Source organism: Alexandromys fortis, unplaced genomic scaffold, assembly GCF_014885135.2.
Source record: "Alexandromys fortis isolate MF-2015 unplaced genomic scaffold, M_Fortis_MF-2015_v1.1 scaffold_0, whole genome shotgun sequence".
In the NCBI taxonomy this organism is placed as follows: Eukaryota; Metazoa; Chordata; class Mammalia; order Rodentia; family Cricetidae; genus Alexandromys; species Alexandromys fortis.
The window spans coordinates 12,465,369-12,483,509 of record NW_026067949.1 but is presented as its reverse complement, the minus strand read 5'-3'; the positions used below and the strand labels follow the sequence as shown (position 1 = coordinate 12,483,509).

At 40.2% G+C, this 18,141-nt stretch overlaps 1 protein-coding gene across 2 annotated transcripts in view; it reads left to right on the top strand.

The window, feature by feature from the left end:
• Positions 1-14,208, top strand: part of Sepsecs (Sep (O-phosphoserine) tRNA:Sec (selenocysteine) tRNA synthase) — a 28,143-nt gene extending 13,935 nt beyond the window's left edge. For both annotated transcript variants that reach the window (XM_050149845.1, XM_050149846.1), the window contains 4 exons: positions 96-187; positions 6,415-6,508; positions 8,224-8,314; positions 11,626-14,208. In XM_050149845.1, the coding sequence (XP_050005802.1) occupies positions 96-187; positions 6,415-6,508; positions 8,224-8,314; positions 11,626-11,926 (578 nt within the window). In that variant the 3' untranslated portion in view covers positions 11,927-14,208. The remainder of the gene's footprint in view (positions 1-95; positions 188-6,414; positions 6,509-8,223; positions 8,315-11,625) is intronic.
• Positions 14,209-18,141: the final 3,933 nt, after the last annotated feature.

Genomic DNA, 18,141 nt, shown 5'->3' with positions numbered 1-18,141 from the left:
ACAAAAATATATGTGCATATAGTCTGCTGTGATGAGTTGATTTCTCGAGCCTCCCCATCAGTCCTCCTGCATATGCCCTGTCCCTCTGTTTTCAGGAAGAGCTTCAGCTTCGCCATCCTTAGACGTCCTCATCACCTTGTTGTCACTGGGCTGCAATGGCTACAAGAAACTGTTAAAGGAAAGAAAGGTGAGGTTTGCTCCTTGTTGAATGCCAGTGTTCTAGCCTGTATATCTCACTTATATAGGAGCCACTGTTGGGTTTTTTCCATCTCTTATTTGTCCTGTAGAAGCTAATCATCCCTTCTGTCCAGATATGCTGAGAAATAGTTCAGATGCATTATTTTACTATTAGTATTTGTTATTTAGAAACATCTGTATTGGGAATTATTTGTTCATTTATCACCTAAAGGTAGAGGGGCTCTCCTTTTTTGTTACTCATTTTTATTAAATAATTTTCTTTTGCATTTATTTGTGTGCTCACGTGCATGTGCCATGGCACATGTGTGGGGGTCAGGGTCAGTCTGTGGGTACAGAGATTGGACTCAGGTCATCAGGAGGAGGAGGAGTCGCCTTGCCTTTTACCTGCTTTGCAGGCTTACCAGCTCTGCCTTTTCTTTTAGGACAGGGTCTTGGGAGGCCCTGACTGACTGGAGCTTGCTTTATGTAGACAAAGCAGGCCTCATACAGTGGGCAGTCCTCCAGCCTCTGCTTCCTGAGCAGTGGGGCTACAGGCATCTGTCGCCACTTCTGGCATAGAGGCTCTTGAAAGAGTAATGGAAAAGTTTTCTTTTGAGTGATTTGGAAGCCTGAAGGCTTGTTATGGTATGAAGGACTAGTCCTCGGTGGAAGAGCCAGTAGGAGTCAGCCACCTCCTTATTCTAAAATAATAAATCCCTCCATCATTGCTGAAATGCTGGACTTATGCTGGCCTTGAAAAGAAAAGTTATGAGCTTTGTGGTTCCAGCTACTGAGGAGGCTAAGAAGGAAGATCACTGGAGCCCAGGAAGTTTTGGTCATCATAGTGAGAGCCAGCCTTTTAAAAGAAACTAACAGATGCTTTATTCGTAACAGTTCTCACCTTCCACTGTGAGTACCAGGGACTGAGCTCAGGTTGTCGAGCTTGCACAGCCGACTCAGCCATGCCACTGGTCCCCTGCTTGGTTCATTGTATCCATTCTTTGATGTGCATCAAGTTCATTTGTAGGGATTGTCTCCATTTTGCATATGAAATTGTGATCTGGGAAGATGAGCTTGCAGAAAGATTGACTGGCCACTTTCAAGTCCCAGAACTGCTGGTGAAGACTGAGTCTGGGTGCTGCTCGTGCCCCTGTGTCTGAACCACTGTCTTCTCATGTTTACAGTTACTTCTACAGCACCGAGGGAGTGATCGATCCTCTTTCCTAGGCATTTGAGCCATAAAGATGATGATTGATCTGGTGACCCTCCCATTCTATCTAGAGGAGGTATTTAAACCCCAGAGGCTCTCAAATGCACTAATTGATTTTATTTAAAATTCTTTGTATAGAATTACTTAGAACAAAGCCTGTCTAATGGAGTAATTTCCAGAATACTAAAATACTGATCTGAGAACTCTGACACTGCATGAAAAAATAATTGTTCTTTAATGTCTCCACATAGTAGGTCTTCCTGCAGAAAATGTGTATGTCCTCCATAAGTACAACTGCGTAAATGTAGCATAAATATTGCTTTTTTATATTGGATTTGGTGCAGAAATATAGCTTTTTTTGTCTAAATGGACTCTCTCTGCTGTGAACATTTCATCATGGTAGTTTATTGGCTCAGCTGTGGAGAAGCCGAGGCAAAGCTATTTTGCGCCAGCCCGAGCTATTTATAAACCATCACTGAGAGCGCCTTTTTATGTTACTGCTGCTCTGTGAACTAAAAGAGGGGTGTTAAAGGAAAACTTGGGATTTCTTTTTATTCTGTGCCCTTATTCCCCACAATGGTATTTTTAGAGGTTATTTCTTCCAGCTATCTCTCTTCAGGAAAGGCTTTACCTTTGTCACATTGAGTAGACAGGAGCTCAGCTGGAAGCCATTCCTTTCCTCAAGCTTTCCTTTTTGAAGGGTGAAAGGATCAGAGAGTGGAACTTTGTGTGTGAATTGAGCCTCTTTGCCCTTAGCCCCTTCCTGATCAGTGCATCTGCTTCATAGAGGGAGGAATGACCAGGAGTTTAACGAAGAGGCCTCGAAGAAAAGAGGTTAAAATACAAGCGACTGTTCCTTTGAGTTTTCTTATGCTAAAAGGAAGATCAGCCTTAGAAGTCTGTCCACTTCTGCCTTGCTTCCAAAGAAGCCCATTATCTGCCCAGCTCTCTTTATAGAAAAATACTTTGCTGACCAGGGTGGCAGACCGTCATTTATTGTTGCAAGTATCTGCTGAATCGGGCAAGTTCAGAAGAGTGTAGTAGAATGGCTGTTCTGGGGCTAGAACTTGTGAGCTGACGCTTAGAGGATAAACCATGTTCTAGAACACTAGATTGTAACAGCAGTGGTTTAACCAGAGCTAAATTTGGAAGAAGGAGTTTGTTTGTGCCCTGAAAGTGGAATTCTTGAATCTCTTGTCAATGTTTGATTTGGGGCCTGGTTATGAGACTTCAGCACCTTGAAAGCAGTGTTTTTGCCATTGAGGCAAGCATTGTTGAACACGTGTCGGTCCTTGGTGGCAGCCACAGTGGAGACCACAATATTTAGTATCAATTTTTTCAGCTGTGGGTATCTCTGTGTGTGGATGTGTATCCATGCTGTTGTCCATCTGTCCACGCATGGTTCCTTACTTTCTGAGACAGACATGGAACACCATTTTCTCCTACCCCATCACATGATGTAGCGTGTTGCACAGACATTTTCTTGGAAGTTTGATGAACTATGCACATCTGGATTCTAGTGAGGGATAGTCTGGATGTTGGGTTTCAGCCTGCGATTCAAAGCCCTTACAAAAGATAATGTGTAATATAATTGAGTTCCTTTTTCATGAAAAGTATAAGGTTTTGTGTTTATATTCTAGAAACATAGCTGACATTAGCATTCAGGTATACAGTTCTGTTTATCTGTAGTGAGAGTCTTTTAAAATTAAGTTAAATACAGCGCAAGGGACATAGAAAATCAATATTATTTCATTTCTTGAAAGTAAGATCTTTCTATACACATTTGCTTGTGCTGCTTATAAATCTCTCCTGTTACAGAAGTATTTTATAATAAATGTCAGTTATAGATTTAACGGTAGCAGAAAATAGTACAAGCTCTGTAGCACCTTCATGCATCAGGTAAAACTGCTTAGCTCAGTGTTAGTGTAGGATCGCTATACGGTATCCTGAAAGATATTTTAAAGTGTGGTGATATTAATAGGACATTAGGACCCTACTCTGTGGCCTGTGTGCAGTTCAGTATGCTGCAGTTGAGGTTCGCTTACCTCCTACAGCCTCTACACGCAGTAAAGACTCTGTAAATATTTGTTGTTGAGCATGAGCTTCATTCGAAGATAGGTTTTAAAAATTGAGTTAAACATTAACGATATATGAGACTTAGTTACCTTATGATTATCTTTATAGTAAAGATTTTTCTCCTTATGTTAGTTACAGTAAAAGCTGATTTCTGGCTAGGGGTGGAGACATGTACCTGTAATCCCAGCACTCGGAAGGGTAAGGTAGTCTAGGCTTCATGGCGAGACCAGATCTCAACAGATAACTCTGAACCTCTGACTAGCCGGTGATTGATAGAACTGATTGAAAGTACTTTATTAGTGGATTAGAAATGAACATGCACAAATTCAGTTTTCTATCAATGTTTTATGTGCATGGTTACATTTGCAGGTACCCTCTAGGTAACTTCAGGAAAAGTTAGCTCAGGTACAAATTAAGTTCTCGTTAGGGTCCACTCTATGGATATGACAGCCACAGTTTAAAATAGGAGATTATTTTAAACTGGGCTTCTGCATTGAAGTACATAAACCAAAGGACTTTGTTTCTTTAACAATAAATCAAAGACGAAGGTAGCCTTGTTGCTGGGGGACATAGGGATACATAAAGGGCAATTCTTGGCGGCTATTGAGTGTTAGACATACTGATAAAAGTTAAGATTTTATAGATAAAGAGACATTATCATCTCTTATCTATGTGGAAATAAGGGACTGTTTTTTTGTTTTTTTGTTTTTTTGTTTTTTTAATGCAGAGCATTTAAAATTAGCAACTTTGTACTTTGTAGTAGATGAAAAGACACACCCAGAACCCATGAATTCTACTTTTAGGGACTGATGCCGCGGTAAGAGATTGTGAATTTTTCTAGTTGCCATACAGTTCTTGGTATTTTTACTTCCATTTAATTCTTACATGTGCTACATTTTGAAGGAGTATTAGAATATTGATTTGAGGATAATCCAGTAAAATATACAAAATGTCCAAGAAAAGATACCTTTTTCACATAACTTTGTCCCATTTGTGAAAATGACCACAGTTGTCTTTAATGTTTCTCAGATTATGTTTAATTATAGTTTAATGAAGTTATAAATTATACAGGAAAAAATAAGTAAGCAGAAACTTTTTTTTCTATAAACATTTTGGCTACTTGTATAAAGTAGAATACTGATCTTTCAATATGAGGCAGATTTATGGGAGCTGTATATGGTAATTGTTGCTGTCGTTATCAAGTGTAGCTTGCACAAAGGGATGTATTTGGAAATACAGGCAAACATTGAATGTTAATAAATGTGCTCAGAAAAAATAATTCATTAAAAAATATTAGTTACTAGATGAATTACTGCTGAACATAGCTCTGAAAATGTAGGTGCTGTTGAAAGTAATGAATAGAAAGACATGAAAATAAGGACTGAAGAGATTCTCTTCCAGAGGACCTGGGTTCGATTCCCAGTACCCACATGGCATCTCACAACCCTCTGAAACTTCAGTTTCAGGGGCTTTCAACAGCCTCCTCTGGGCCACAGGCACCAGGCACACAGGTATACATGCAGACAAAACACCCATATTTTAAAAAATAATGNGTATAAATATATAATATATTTTATATACATTTTATTATATACTTATGACAAGAGGATGTCTTACCACATCTATCAGATAACAATAGCAATTTTTTATAAAAAGAACTAATTTAGTGATCTAATATTTTATGTTTCTGATATGTTAAGAATTGTTCTTATAAATTTAAGAATGGTGATTCGTATAACATTTTAGGTGAGAATATATTGTCAGCAAGGTAAGGCCTTTGTACCTGTAAGGAACTGGTAATTCATAAAACTGGACAGCATTCTCCCTCCTCTCTTAGTTTTTATCTGTTACCAGATAGAGTTGCTCATCTGTGGACTTTAGACCCGAAAAGCTGCTGAGAGAGCTACCTTAGGGAGAAAGCAGAAGCAGCTTTTGTGGCCTTTGAACTCAAGAAGTGTCATTTCTGCTGTTAGCCTTGGAGTCTCTTTAGAATTTATGTCTAACTGTGGATGGAGGTCAGTAAAGTAGACTCATCCAACTGCAAATGTATTTGGGTAGGTTTTCATTTTTTGCACCTTTTCAAAAGCAGAAGCAGAAGAAAATAACTTTTCAGTTTAAATAGCTGCTGACTCAGCTATACTGCTGTGTCTGTGTGGGTGACATTTTAGACTTAGAAACATTTATTACACTTTCTGCTATGGGCAAAGTAGAGTAAGTTTTAGTTTTGGTTATTGTAGTCCTTGAGATAAGAGAATTGTTCATTTTAGCTATGTGTACCTTAAACAGAATAGATTTGTGGTTGGGGATATAGCAAAGAGGTAGAGCACTTACTTAGCACACACAAGACCTCTAGTTTGACCTGGGGACACACACATGCATGCAAACACACAGGCAGTACACTTTTTAAACTTCCACTTACTATGTAACTTGCGTAGTAAGTACTTAGTATTGGAGAGATTTTCTTAGTAGTAACAGGAGGAGGTCATCTGAGAAGAACAGGAACTAATGGTGTGGAAGGACTCTGTGTAGAACAGTGCAGAGGGAGGAAGAGTTGGGCTGGTAGCGTGTGCAGAAATAGATGGCTGTTTGGGTAGAGTGCTTGCTCTTGCCAGATGTATTGTATATACTTAAATCCCAGCTACTTAGAAAGCTGAGACTGGAGAATCAGAAGTTTACCTCTAGTCTGGGCAACATTGCAATATGCTGGTCTTCCCATTAAAAGAATTCTGAAGTATCAACTCTGAAAGTTCTGCAGAGATGCGATATATTATAGCCCAAGACGAGCAGTGGGCTGGGCTGTCTTTCCCCCAGTCTGCTGTTCGCAGTGGTTCTGAATCTCACTGTATTGTGGCATAGGAGAGACATGGGAGATGGTAGATAGCATACGTTTCATACCAGTCAGGTTTTGTATTAAGGTTGAGTTGTATTTATTTGCGGTATTTTTATTTCAGGAAATGTTTGTCTATTTGTCCACCCAACTGAAGAAGTTGGCTGAGGCCTACAATGAAAGACTGCTACAGACACCTCACAACCCTATATCTTTAGGTAATGTTCTTCCTTAATAAAAGAAAGTATGCCTGAAATATCTTAGGAGGCAGTTGTCATTTATAGAAATAATGAACTTGTTTTGATTATGCTGGTATTTCTAAATCCATCCCAATATTCAGTGATAACTTAAAATGTGCTTAGCCTTTAGAAATGCTTTAATTTCTCTAAGGTAAAGCCTGTTTAGTGAAGGAATCAGAGTTAATAGTAAATATAATGAATATACAGATAGTAATTTAGGGCTTGCCTCTTATAATGAAAATCTGTTCAGTTAACAAAGCTCCAGCATCCAGCATAGCATTGTCAGTGCCTTTGCTTCTTTTCCTCAGCCTCTGCTGTCATCAATTGATCTGCTGATATAAGAACTAATGTTTCTGTTATGCAGTTCAGGGACTATTGAAGAGACTAGTGAGCTAGAGGGGTTTCCAGTGGTTAAGATGCTGCTCTTCCAGAGGATTTGAGTTTAGTTCCCAGCTCTGTCAAGGTCAGCTCACAACTGCCTTTTAACTCTAGCTCTAGGGAATCTAACATCCTCTTGTAGATGCCCCAAAACAAACACATAAATAAAAAGCATTTTTAAAAAGTCAATAATTGACTTGTATATACCTAAGTATTTAAAAGCTTCATAATTAGTTTGTGAATATATTTTATATTTCTCATCCAGTTCAGAAAAGTGAATCATGTATAACTGAAGCCATTTTGGAATGTGCATTCATGGAGAACCATATGGGTACCAACACCTAATAACAAAGCCCCTAATCTTTTGTCCACTTAGCAGGTGGTGTTGGGAATATCAGTTCTGCCATGTTTTAGTTGCCAATCCCTTTTCCCCATCTCTAAGATAGAGATAATAAATAATCTATCATGCAAGATTGCTTAGGAATGGTTGAGACCATTGTTTTAGGATTTCTATTGCTGCAATAAAAATACCATGGCCATAAAGGAAGTTGGGAAGAAAAGGATTTATTTGGCTTACACTTCTGCATTGCTGTTCATCACTAAAGGAAGTCAGGACAGGAACTCAAACAGGGTAAGATCCTGGAGGCAAGAACTGATGCAGAGACCATGGATTGGAGCTGCTTTTTGGTTGCTCAGCCCACTTTATAGAACCCAGGACCACCTGCTATGGGATGGCACCACCCACCATGGGCTGGACCCTCCTCCATTGATTCCTAAATGAGAAATGCTTTACACCTGGATCTCATGGAGACATTTCCTCAAGTAAGGCTCCTTTCTCTTTGATGACTCTAACTTGTGTCAAGTTGGCACATAAAACCAGCCAATACAACAAGGTTTGCAAAGTGTCTAGCTTGGCAAGCCAGTCTTCAATAAGTAATGGCCATGGCAGTGGTGGGAGCCAAGGACGCAGTTTACCATGAGGTCTCAGAATGACAGTTGTACATTTGTGTATGTAGGAGTTAGTCCTGCTGAGACAATATGCATACATATTGCTTAAGTCCTTCCAACTTGGTTGGATTCAGTTAGCAGCTCCATTGATCATGGTGATACGGAAATTTTGTCCATGGTTTGTGAACTTGTTTGCTTAAATTGTGCTTGTCTGATATGGAAGCAATCCTTGCTGTAATTTATCAAGTGTAGTAAAGTGCTCTTATTCTATGGAACGATGAATGAAAGTAGTTTCTTTCTCATTATTTGTCTTGGGTGTTTTTGTAATCCAAGCTTGTTGAATTACCCTTGTTTTTGTTCTCTCCTAGCTATGACACTCAGGACAGTAGATGAGCAGCATGACAAAGCTGTCCCCCAGCTTGGGTCAATGCTTTTTACCAGACACGTTTCTGGAGCCAGGTGAGGAGCTTTAAGAGACAGTTTATTTGCCTTTGTTGTCACCTCTAGGCATGATCTGTGTCTGCCCTCAGCCAGCAGGGACTTGTGTAGCTTTTTTGACCTGTTTTGGTTTCATCCTATGGTTTTACTAATGGATTTTCAAGGCTTTTGTAATCTTAATAACTTCAAAGCTCCACTTTCTGCATTTTAAGAACTTGAATGTTCAGATGGAACATTCAGGAAGGAACAGTTTATATGCATACCAACAAGTGAAAGCCTGGTGATACAAGTGCTGTCTGAGGCAAAGGTGCTGTCATTTTGACCTTGGTACCTCCTGGGTTTTGGTGCTTGGCTTTCTACTGATTCCAGTTTCTTAACTTTTCCTTCTTCAACTCTTCTTGTCCTTTTCTGTCCTGCATGGTGATTTGGTGAGATAAATATTCTTTTGTCTGACTCCTTAACCCCACCTTACACCACATAAGGGTTTCAGGTTCTATGCAATAAAAGTATGTTGACTTTTCTTTCAAAAGAAAAGTAAGTTTAATCAAGGACTTCTCTTTAGTAGTCCTTCACTGTATACTGAGCCATGCCTGAGGCTTCACTGTGGCCAAAGAACAATTAGGTAATGAACCTGTGAGACTGTTAACACCCCACCTCTGGACTCTGGTCAAACTGCAGGAAGACAGGAGTCTTGTTTGTTTTACTACCTCTCTGGATGAGGAGTTGTTACAACTGCTGCTGCTGCTCCTGCAGCTCTAGGGAGTGAACCGAGGGCCCAGGGCATGCATGGTAAGCACCTGACTATAGATACATCTCCAGCTCTCTATTTTCAGACAGGTTCTCACTAAGCTGTCCAGGTTGAACTTGAACTTACTATTTGGCCCAGTTAGGCCTAGACCTTGCAAGACTCCTGTCTTGCCAGGCCCAGCTTCTATGTAGATTTTTGTCTAAGTCTTCTTAGCTGTACTGTCGCATTATAATAGTAGACTAGAAAGAAGTCAGTTTCAAGTGGGAAAGTTGCTAAGGAAATAACTGTTTTCTAATTGTTCTAGTTATATTTCTGTTGCTGTGATTAAAACACTCTAACCAAAAGCACATTGGGAAGGAGGGTGTTTCTTTAGCTTGTATTCCAGGTCGTACTCCATCATTGAGGGGAGTCAGGGTAGCATCTCAAGCAGGAGCTGCAGTAGAAACCATTGAGGAAAGATGCTTTCTGACTTGTTCATTAACTTGTTCATTCAGCTAGCTTTCTTAAATAGTCCAGACCACCTGCCTAGGGATAATATTGCCCTCGGTGAGCTGGACCCACCTACATTAACTAGCAGTCATATTAATATCCCATCGAGAAGCCCAGAGGCCAATCTGGTTAGAGGTTCCCTCTTCTAATTGACTTTAGGTTGTGTTAGGTTAACAATAAAAACTAACCAGAACACTAAACTAAAAGAGTTATGCTTTTCCTCACCAAGTACTATCTTGGAAGCATACATGTACATGGGCGTGAAAATCAGGTATTTTACATTAGAGAAAAGCGATGGATCTTGCTCTAAGTGCTTTCTGTCACATCTCTGTGAAAGCATTTTACTCTGACTAGCAGTCTTAATCAGTTTCTGTTGCTGTGAAGAGACACTATGACTGTGACAATTCTTAGAAAGGAAGCATTTAATTTGGACTTGCCTACAGTTTCAGAGGTTTAGTCTATTTTCATCATGGCAGAGAGCATGGGGACAGGCAGGCAGAAGTAGCCAAAATTCTACATCTGATCTGTAGGCTACAGAAAGGGAGAGAGAGAGCCACTGAGTCTGGCTTGGGCTTCTGAAGCCTCGAAACTCCATCCCTAGTGACATACTTCCTCCTACAAACCATGCCTACTCCAACAAGACAACACTTCCTGATCCTTCTAAGTATTGTCACTCTGATGACAAGCATTCAAATATATGAGCCTATGGAGACCATTCTTATTCATGTCTCCACACTTGCAGAGAATAAAATGCCCGTGTTAAAGGACTTGGTTTTTATTTGTACTTTGATTAGATCTTTGTGGAGCTGGAGTCATAGGCATGTTATGAGCTAGCTGATGTGGGTGGTGCTAATGGAATTTGGATCCTCTGGGTCTTCTGCAAGAAGAATGTGAGCTCTTAACCACTGAGCCATCCCTCTGGCTCCATTTTTTTTTTTTTTTTTTTTTTTTTTTTTTTTTTTGAGCTAGTAGTGTCTAGCTATGTACTCTGATGGGCCTCTGAATCCTCCTGTCCCTTCCAGTGTTAACCACAGCTGGAGTGACAGCTTGTTCAAAGAAAAAAACAAATGTAGGTCAGTTCAGCTTTTTGTTTATTTGGTTTTTTTTTTTTTTTTTGCGACAGATTTTCTCTGTGTAACAGGCCTAGACCCAGCTGTCCTGGAACTTGTTTAAGTTGCCTTGTAGACCAGGTTGGCCTCGAACTCACAAAGAGCAGCCTGCCTCTGCCTTTTGAGTGCTGGGATTAAAAGTGTGTGTCACCAGGCCTGGCTGGTCAGTTTAGCCTTTTACTTGTGAAACTGTCTATATGCTGCATAGTTTTGATGCTTTTAAAATGGTTTTGTAAGAGGCCACTGTTTGTCTCTATGAGTGGGTTGATCTTAATTGCTCGCTTGCTTGCTTTTGTTGTTTTTTCTTTTTTGGATTTTCGAGACAAGGTTTCTGCAAAATAGCATTGACTGTCCTGAACTCACTCTGTAGACTAGGTTGGCCTCCAACTCACAGAGATCCCCTTGCCTGTGCCTCCTGAGTACTGGCTTAAAGGTAAGTGCTACCACTTCCCGGCCTATAATTGGTTTCTTACACAGTAAAAGATTAGAAATTTGCCTATGTCTAAGAATGCTGTGGAAGTCAACCTTAAAGGTGGCTTTTGCTGTCTGGTGACCTCCACCCACTGAAACAGTTACATAGGTCTTAGAGCTCACTGTGAGCAACCGTGCTGATTGCTTGATTAGAATTCTCTTTTGTTGATGGTGAGGTAACAGTAAACCAAAGCAGTTTGGCTTACACAGTTGAAGTCAGAGTCTAGATTTGACACAAAACTAAATTTCTTATTGCTTCTTGAAGAAGATGTGAAAATGGTGGGATTCCTTAAGGTTCCTGTTCTCTGTTATAGAAGGTGAGTAAATGGTCGTCGCTAGGCAGGACTCTTTAATTGTATTTTACAATTTCATTTTAAGCAGTTTGTTTGCAGAGGTCATGATTTATGCCGTTTCTCAGCGTCTTAGCCTGTGGTTATGTGACTAGTGAGACAGGTGCCTTGTTTCTGGGCGGCATCTATTAGCATCATCAGGCTGATGAATCTTTTCCCTTTCAGGGCTGTGCCTCTTGGGTCTGTGCAAACTGTGAGTGGCCACACTTTTCAAGGCTTCATGTCCCATACAGATAATTACCCTTGTGCTTACCTCAATGCGGCGGCAGCCATCGGGATGAAGATGCAGGATGTGGACTTGTTCATAAAGAGACTTGAGAAGTGCTTAAACACCTTAAGAAGAGAACAAAATAGAGCAAGTGCTGTGTCTGTAGCTGACGACAGTAACAGAGCTGGAGATGTGGACATTGAGGAAATGGCTTTGAAACTCGATAGTGTGCTTGGTGACAAGGACCAACTTTCATGACACAGGTTTCTTTTTGCTACGGTTCATACAAGCACTTTAAAGGATATATTTAAAGTTTTGAATTGAGAATTTTATAGAGAATGTTCTGTCAAGGAAGAGACTGGTCTGAGGGTAGCTGTTGGTGATTGCTGTTTTTTTATCCTTAGAATACCTCAGTCCTTATCATTCTTCACAGGTTATAACATGCAGTCACAACGAACATTATCTGATTGTTATATTAGTTAAACAACACAATTCAGATGATTCTTACTAATATAAACTGTAAAGTTACATGTAATTCTTATTGAAATACAGAGTGCTTCTTCTTAGTTGTTCTCCGGCATTCAAAGATGTTTTTTCTTTTTTGTTTCTGATCACACAGAATTGAGAAAGATGTTCCCAGTGTTGCTAAATACTAGGTGCTTGTTTAGCTGTCTGTGCCTGTAAGAGGGAGTCCTTAAGGGAGCAGAGGCAAGACATAGTTTAATGTAAACCTAAGGGCAGTTTTCTCAACTAGACTGTCTTGATTATATAAGCAACATATATAAGACCCAAAGTGGGTGTTAGTGACATTAAATGGTAGAAGCCGGTGGTTCTGCTCAATGTCTGTCTTACTGTCCAGCACATGGTTTCCACAAGAGAATTCTCCAGATGTCAGTAGTGATATGAGTCATGGAAGCGAGCCCCTCAGTAAAGTCGCTTTGTGTGGCAGCTTGCTCCTGCGCTGCCTGATGGCATTGCTGTTCGTGGTGGGCTGCATGGAAGTCAGTGGTCCCATGAGGTACAACACCTAGTGATGAGATGGCTCTCTTGGTTTGTTAGTTATGAGTCATACTGTTCACATACATATAAAATCAGCAAATTATACATTTTTAGACCATATCAGTGACATGTAACTGCATATCAAAAAGGACAGCTCTGTGATTGTTACCAAGTTTACTGCATAGAAACTCTTAACAGCCAGCACCGTTTGTTCTAAACAAGTTGCTATAAATGGTTTTTTATAAGTCTGCTCATTTTTCCATTTGGACAACTGAAAACTATTCCCCATACTGTCTTGGCTTTAAGCGGCCTTTGTGAATTGACTAGTTCACTCAGGTGTTGTGCACAGCCGCCATCAGGACTGTCAAAATTATACAGTACTGCAAATGTATGTTTTATATAGGCAGAAAGAATATTTAGGTTTGTAGTACTATGTGTGTGTGTGTGTGTGTATGGCTCAATGGCTCTAACAGTGATTTTTGTTAATTTAAACAAAAAACAGACTGGGGAATTAGACCACCATGCCAAAGCTATATTCTCAGACCTGCTCTGTGGAGTGTCATTCTACCCAAGACATACTCATGGGGAAAAGGGTCTATGGAGAAATAATTTGGGAAAATGGCTTTGTAAATTTGCTCATAGTGTATTAAATGCTGTAAGAGGATTCCTTTAGTAAAGGGTGACCTGCTTTTCTAAACAGGAGCCAGTTCTCCGAAGTGAAACAAACACTCATAATGTCTCCTCAAACATACTCTTCCAACACAATGGGCCAAATGTGTTGGCCTCTGGATTCTGTTGCTTGTATTAGTTGGCACTGAGCTGTGTATGAAAAGGGGTCGTTCATAGAGGGTTTATAAAGTTGAGTTCAGCCAGATGCTGATTGTGTAAGTTGGGCTATGTAAGCCACTGATATCCATGGAAGTGAAGGTTTGCTGGCTGGAGATAACTCCCTTGAAGATATCTAGGTGGTTCCTAAATACATTCTGTACTCAGTGGACCAGACACTGAAATGGCTCATGAGTAGCTACAGTAACTCGTTACATGGGAGTAATCCTGGACTGAAAAGGCGTGTGCTGTTTTCTTGCTGGATTCAGGACTGCCCTGTAGACCTGATGAAGCTACAGAAGCCCAGTCTCCATGGAGCCCAGGAGGGTCAGATGCTGCTGCCAATGGAAATGCTGGCAGTGCAGCTTCCTATGCATCAGGCCGAAATGATTTTCTAGAACAAGTGATCTATATTGTGTGATCATCATTTTGCTTAAGAAAGGCCAGAGTCCAGAGACTGAAGATGCTTCCTCATCTGCCGAGTATCAGCAGTTCTTGGGCTTCAGCTGCTGAATGGATAATAATTCTAATTGAAGATAAATTACATGAGCCCACATGTGAAAGATAGCTATGGTATAACATTTATTCCTGGCACATAAAATCTCTTGCAGTTTTGGTTATTAACCCTTTCCCTTTTAAGTGGTTTTCAATTCCAGTTCTTCCTCCTGGCTCCAACTTTGACCCTAAGGTTGCTCAGTTGTTTTTTTTTTTTTTTTTTTTTAAAAGAATAAAATATTTCTTTGTCATAGGCTTTTCTTTTTCCTCAGCCTTTACCTAGCTCCCTCATGTTCACATATATGTGTTTATAGAACTATACCCAAGTGTCTGCTGTGAAGCACTTACTGCTTGGATGCTTTTCTGCTCGCAGACTGTGGCAGTGGAGAACATTCCAGGCACTGCCTGAGACACTACTACTGTCTTCCTGGCCCAACTCCTCTTATGACTAAGGCTGTAAGGTAGATTTTGGAGGTTGGTTTTTAAAGTCAATGGGCTGGAGTAGTCTGCTTAGAGAAGAAAGCTGAATCCTGGAATGTTTGATCACTAATGCAGCCTACACACACTGCTGTTGCGTTCTCACGGTCGGGAAGACATGACAGCAGCCTTGTAATCCAATGTTAACTGTGAGCTTCCTATTGGCTTATGGTAGTAGTTGAACTGAGTTACACAAGATGAGCTATGTAATCCAGCTCTGTTCCACCAGTGGGCCCTTGATGTACAAATGGTAAATTTAAATATGATTTAAATTAATTTTTTTTCTACTGCCTTGTCCCAGCACATTGAATTGAATAATGACTCCATTTCTTTAACCACAGGACAGGAAGAACTGTCATTGAGGTTGTAGCTATAGAATATGTCTGTGCCAATGGATTCCATAGATCTTAGTGGGACTTATGAAAATGTACTCACATTTTAAACTGGCGATAATATTGAATTAGTGACTTCATCCTGACAAGCTCAATTTTATATCTTTTTACTGAAGTAGGTGACCAACAATTGAAAACAGCCATGAAAAACATTGATGAATCCCATTCATATTGTTCTCAGAGAAAAGTTTTACATATATACACATTTGGTACTTATAAAAATTGGATTTGCTTTGCCTAGAAATCTAAGATGCACTAATTTCTGCCAAACCAGAAATGGTTTTGTGTTATACATTGATGAGACTGACCTTACTTATATGGAGTTAAAAATTTCCAATTTTATACACACAGAAGTTGGTTAATTTCAGAAATTTCCTAATCTCTGAATAATTTGCTAAGAACCAATTGGCTACACTAATAGCAGAAGTGTGTGTGTGTGTTTGTGCATCTGTGTATGCATGCATGTGTATCTGTGTGTGATTGTATGTGCGTGTATACATGCGTGTGCACGTGTGTGTGTGTGTGTGTGTGTGTGTATACGTGTGTACTGGGGGTCATCCAGACAGGTGCATGGTGCTTTCTTGTCTGTCTGTTGGTTCTACTCTTTGGATAGTCTTAGTGCTCAGATCTGGCTTGCTGCCTCCTTTAGTAAATTGCCTTACATATTACTTTCATTTTGGCCTCATGGTTGTTCTATGTGACACAAGATGATAATTTTATAGTGATTGAATACATCTTTGTAATTTACCTGCTAATAGTCGACAGTTCAAGCTAAGGCCTTGGACAAAGCCAGATTGTGTTTATACCATCTTTTTTTTTTTTTTCTTTTGGAGAAAGGTGAAGGAAGGCTGACTTTAGCTGTGTAACTGTGGGGATTGGAGCTATGAGTCTTTGATGCAGACCTGTACCAAAAGGGAGAAACACTTCCAAAAATATTTTTTGCTATAGACTCTTTAAAAATAAATTGTATAATTTATTACATGAAATAAACTTTTAATAAATCACTGACGGTACCTTATTTCACTGAAGCATTGCTAAGATAAATCTGAAAGTACAAATAACTATACTCAATTCTTACCCTCTTTCTTAATTCCGTCATCAGTATCAGCTTGTCCAGGAAGTCAGCAAGAAAAGTATGGCTTGGGATGGGACTCATGTGTCATAGCTATTGACTGTAGAAGGTTGGCACTTAAGAGTATTTAATCAAGGGCCAACAAGATGGCACTTGCCACCCAGCCTTCCAACTCTAGTGACCCACATGATGGAAAGAAAGAACAGACTCCTGCAAGTTGTCTTGACCACATACACACCATGTGCATGTTCACATGCAAAATAAAAGCTAATACATTTTAAGGAATAATTTATTCGAAAGTAAGAGATCCTATCAACTTCAGATTGTTGACCTGTGCTTTTTAAAATTAGGCACTTGCCATTAATTGGGAGTTTGAGTCTGTTACTTCCCATGAACTCACAATATAATGTCTCCAAGTCTTGGTCACCAGATGTAGAATGCAGACCACCCTAAAGACTGAGGAGCAAGTGGATAATAAATGCAAATAGTGTTAATAAATGTTTTAAGGCCCAAAGCAGCATGAACTGTAAGTACTGACATTCTGCATGGAGCTCTATTGTATTGAATTGTGCTAGATTTACATGAAAATGTGTCCTGAGGTGGGTTGTTGGAGATTTTTTTTTTTTTTACCCAATCTCAAGTGGGAAGTCCAAAAACTGATTTGATTTTATGACCTTTTTTTTTATTTTCAGGGTTGTCTTATTTTGGTTTTTAATGAGTTTTATTTGGTTTTACAGTTACATTTGAAAACTTAAAAAAAAATTAAGGTGTACTGACTATTTTTTTGCAGCTGAAGTTACGTATTATAACCTAGGGGAGTCGTTGAGAGCAAGCTCATGTCACAGTGACTTCTGCAGAGATGTGGTTTGGTGGAGGCAGCAGGCTTACCAGCATGACTTGTGCAGTACCGACAGCCTGTTTCTATATGACTTCACGTGGAACAGTTGGTCATGGTTCCTACATTTAGGCCTGGAACAGGCCTTTCTGCACCCACCTCTAGTATATATCTTTTGGATACATAGTAGTTCTTTAAGGCAATTCTTAGATTTTTCCTGAAAATGTGCTCACCCTCAGCCTTCCCACCTCAGTTATTCACACTCCTTCCCACTGGGAGCTAACCTTGACTCTCACATTCTGTATTTACAGAGTTATGTGAAGCTGGGCAGTATCGTACATTCTTACAATCCTGGCAATCAGAGACTGAGACAGGAGGATTGTGAGTTCAAGACTGCCCTGGGCAACAAGTGATGTGACTCTTGCCAGTCAGTCAAATAAATATGTAATAGTCATATTGTACCTACTTTAAAAAATTCCCCTGGATCAAGCCTGTGTCCTCCCCTGTAATGGGTTTGGACTGTCTCACCTCACTCATGTTATAGGACCTCCTTCCTGTTTCCTAAGGGCCTCTTCCTTGACTCTGCTCTCCAGTCTTCCCAGCACAGCAGCCGTGGGACCCGGGAGCAGCATACTATGTCCCTCAGCTCGGGCTTTTCTAACATTTCCCTGTGTCGTTCGGAGAGTAAGCAGTGTGCACTGTCCACAGAGGCCTTACCACATCTGCCATCTCCAGCCCCTCCATCTTTCTTACTCTCTTCTCCTTTGTCCTTTCCACTCACTCTCCAGTCAAACGTGGTCAGCTTGCTATTCAAACTCCCAGAACACCTTACCTCTGAGCTTTGTCCCCGGCTCCTCTCTCTGCCTGGAAATGTCAACCCAGGCTCCTGGTTAACTCACTTTCCTTCTGTTTGATTAAATCCACTTCTCAGAGAGGTCTGTTCACATGACCTTTTAAGAGTGATAGCTGTCTTCTCTCTCTGTCTTCAAGTGTGGATTCTGTATTGGTGTCCTGTGTACAGCAGATTATAATTCAGTAGGGGCTTGTGCTGTGTGTAACACAAACCTCTGTGTCGCTGTCTGAGTGGTCCTAGCCTCATGCAGTTGGTCGTGCCTCATGCCGAGCAGCATGTAATTTACAGGTTTGTTAAAGCGTGTTTCCTCTATGCCCCTGGCTAGGCCATCAGCCCTCCCAGAACAGCCTTCTCTTCACTCATATTCTAAGCAGCAGCTGCCACATAACACTCAGCTATTTATTGTATGAAAGATTGAAGAAGGATTAAATATTTATGCAGCTGTGAATCCCATCATGTCTGATTGAAACTATCCAATAGTTCCATCTCTAATACATTCCAGAATCTTTCCTTGAGGTTCAGATG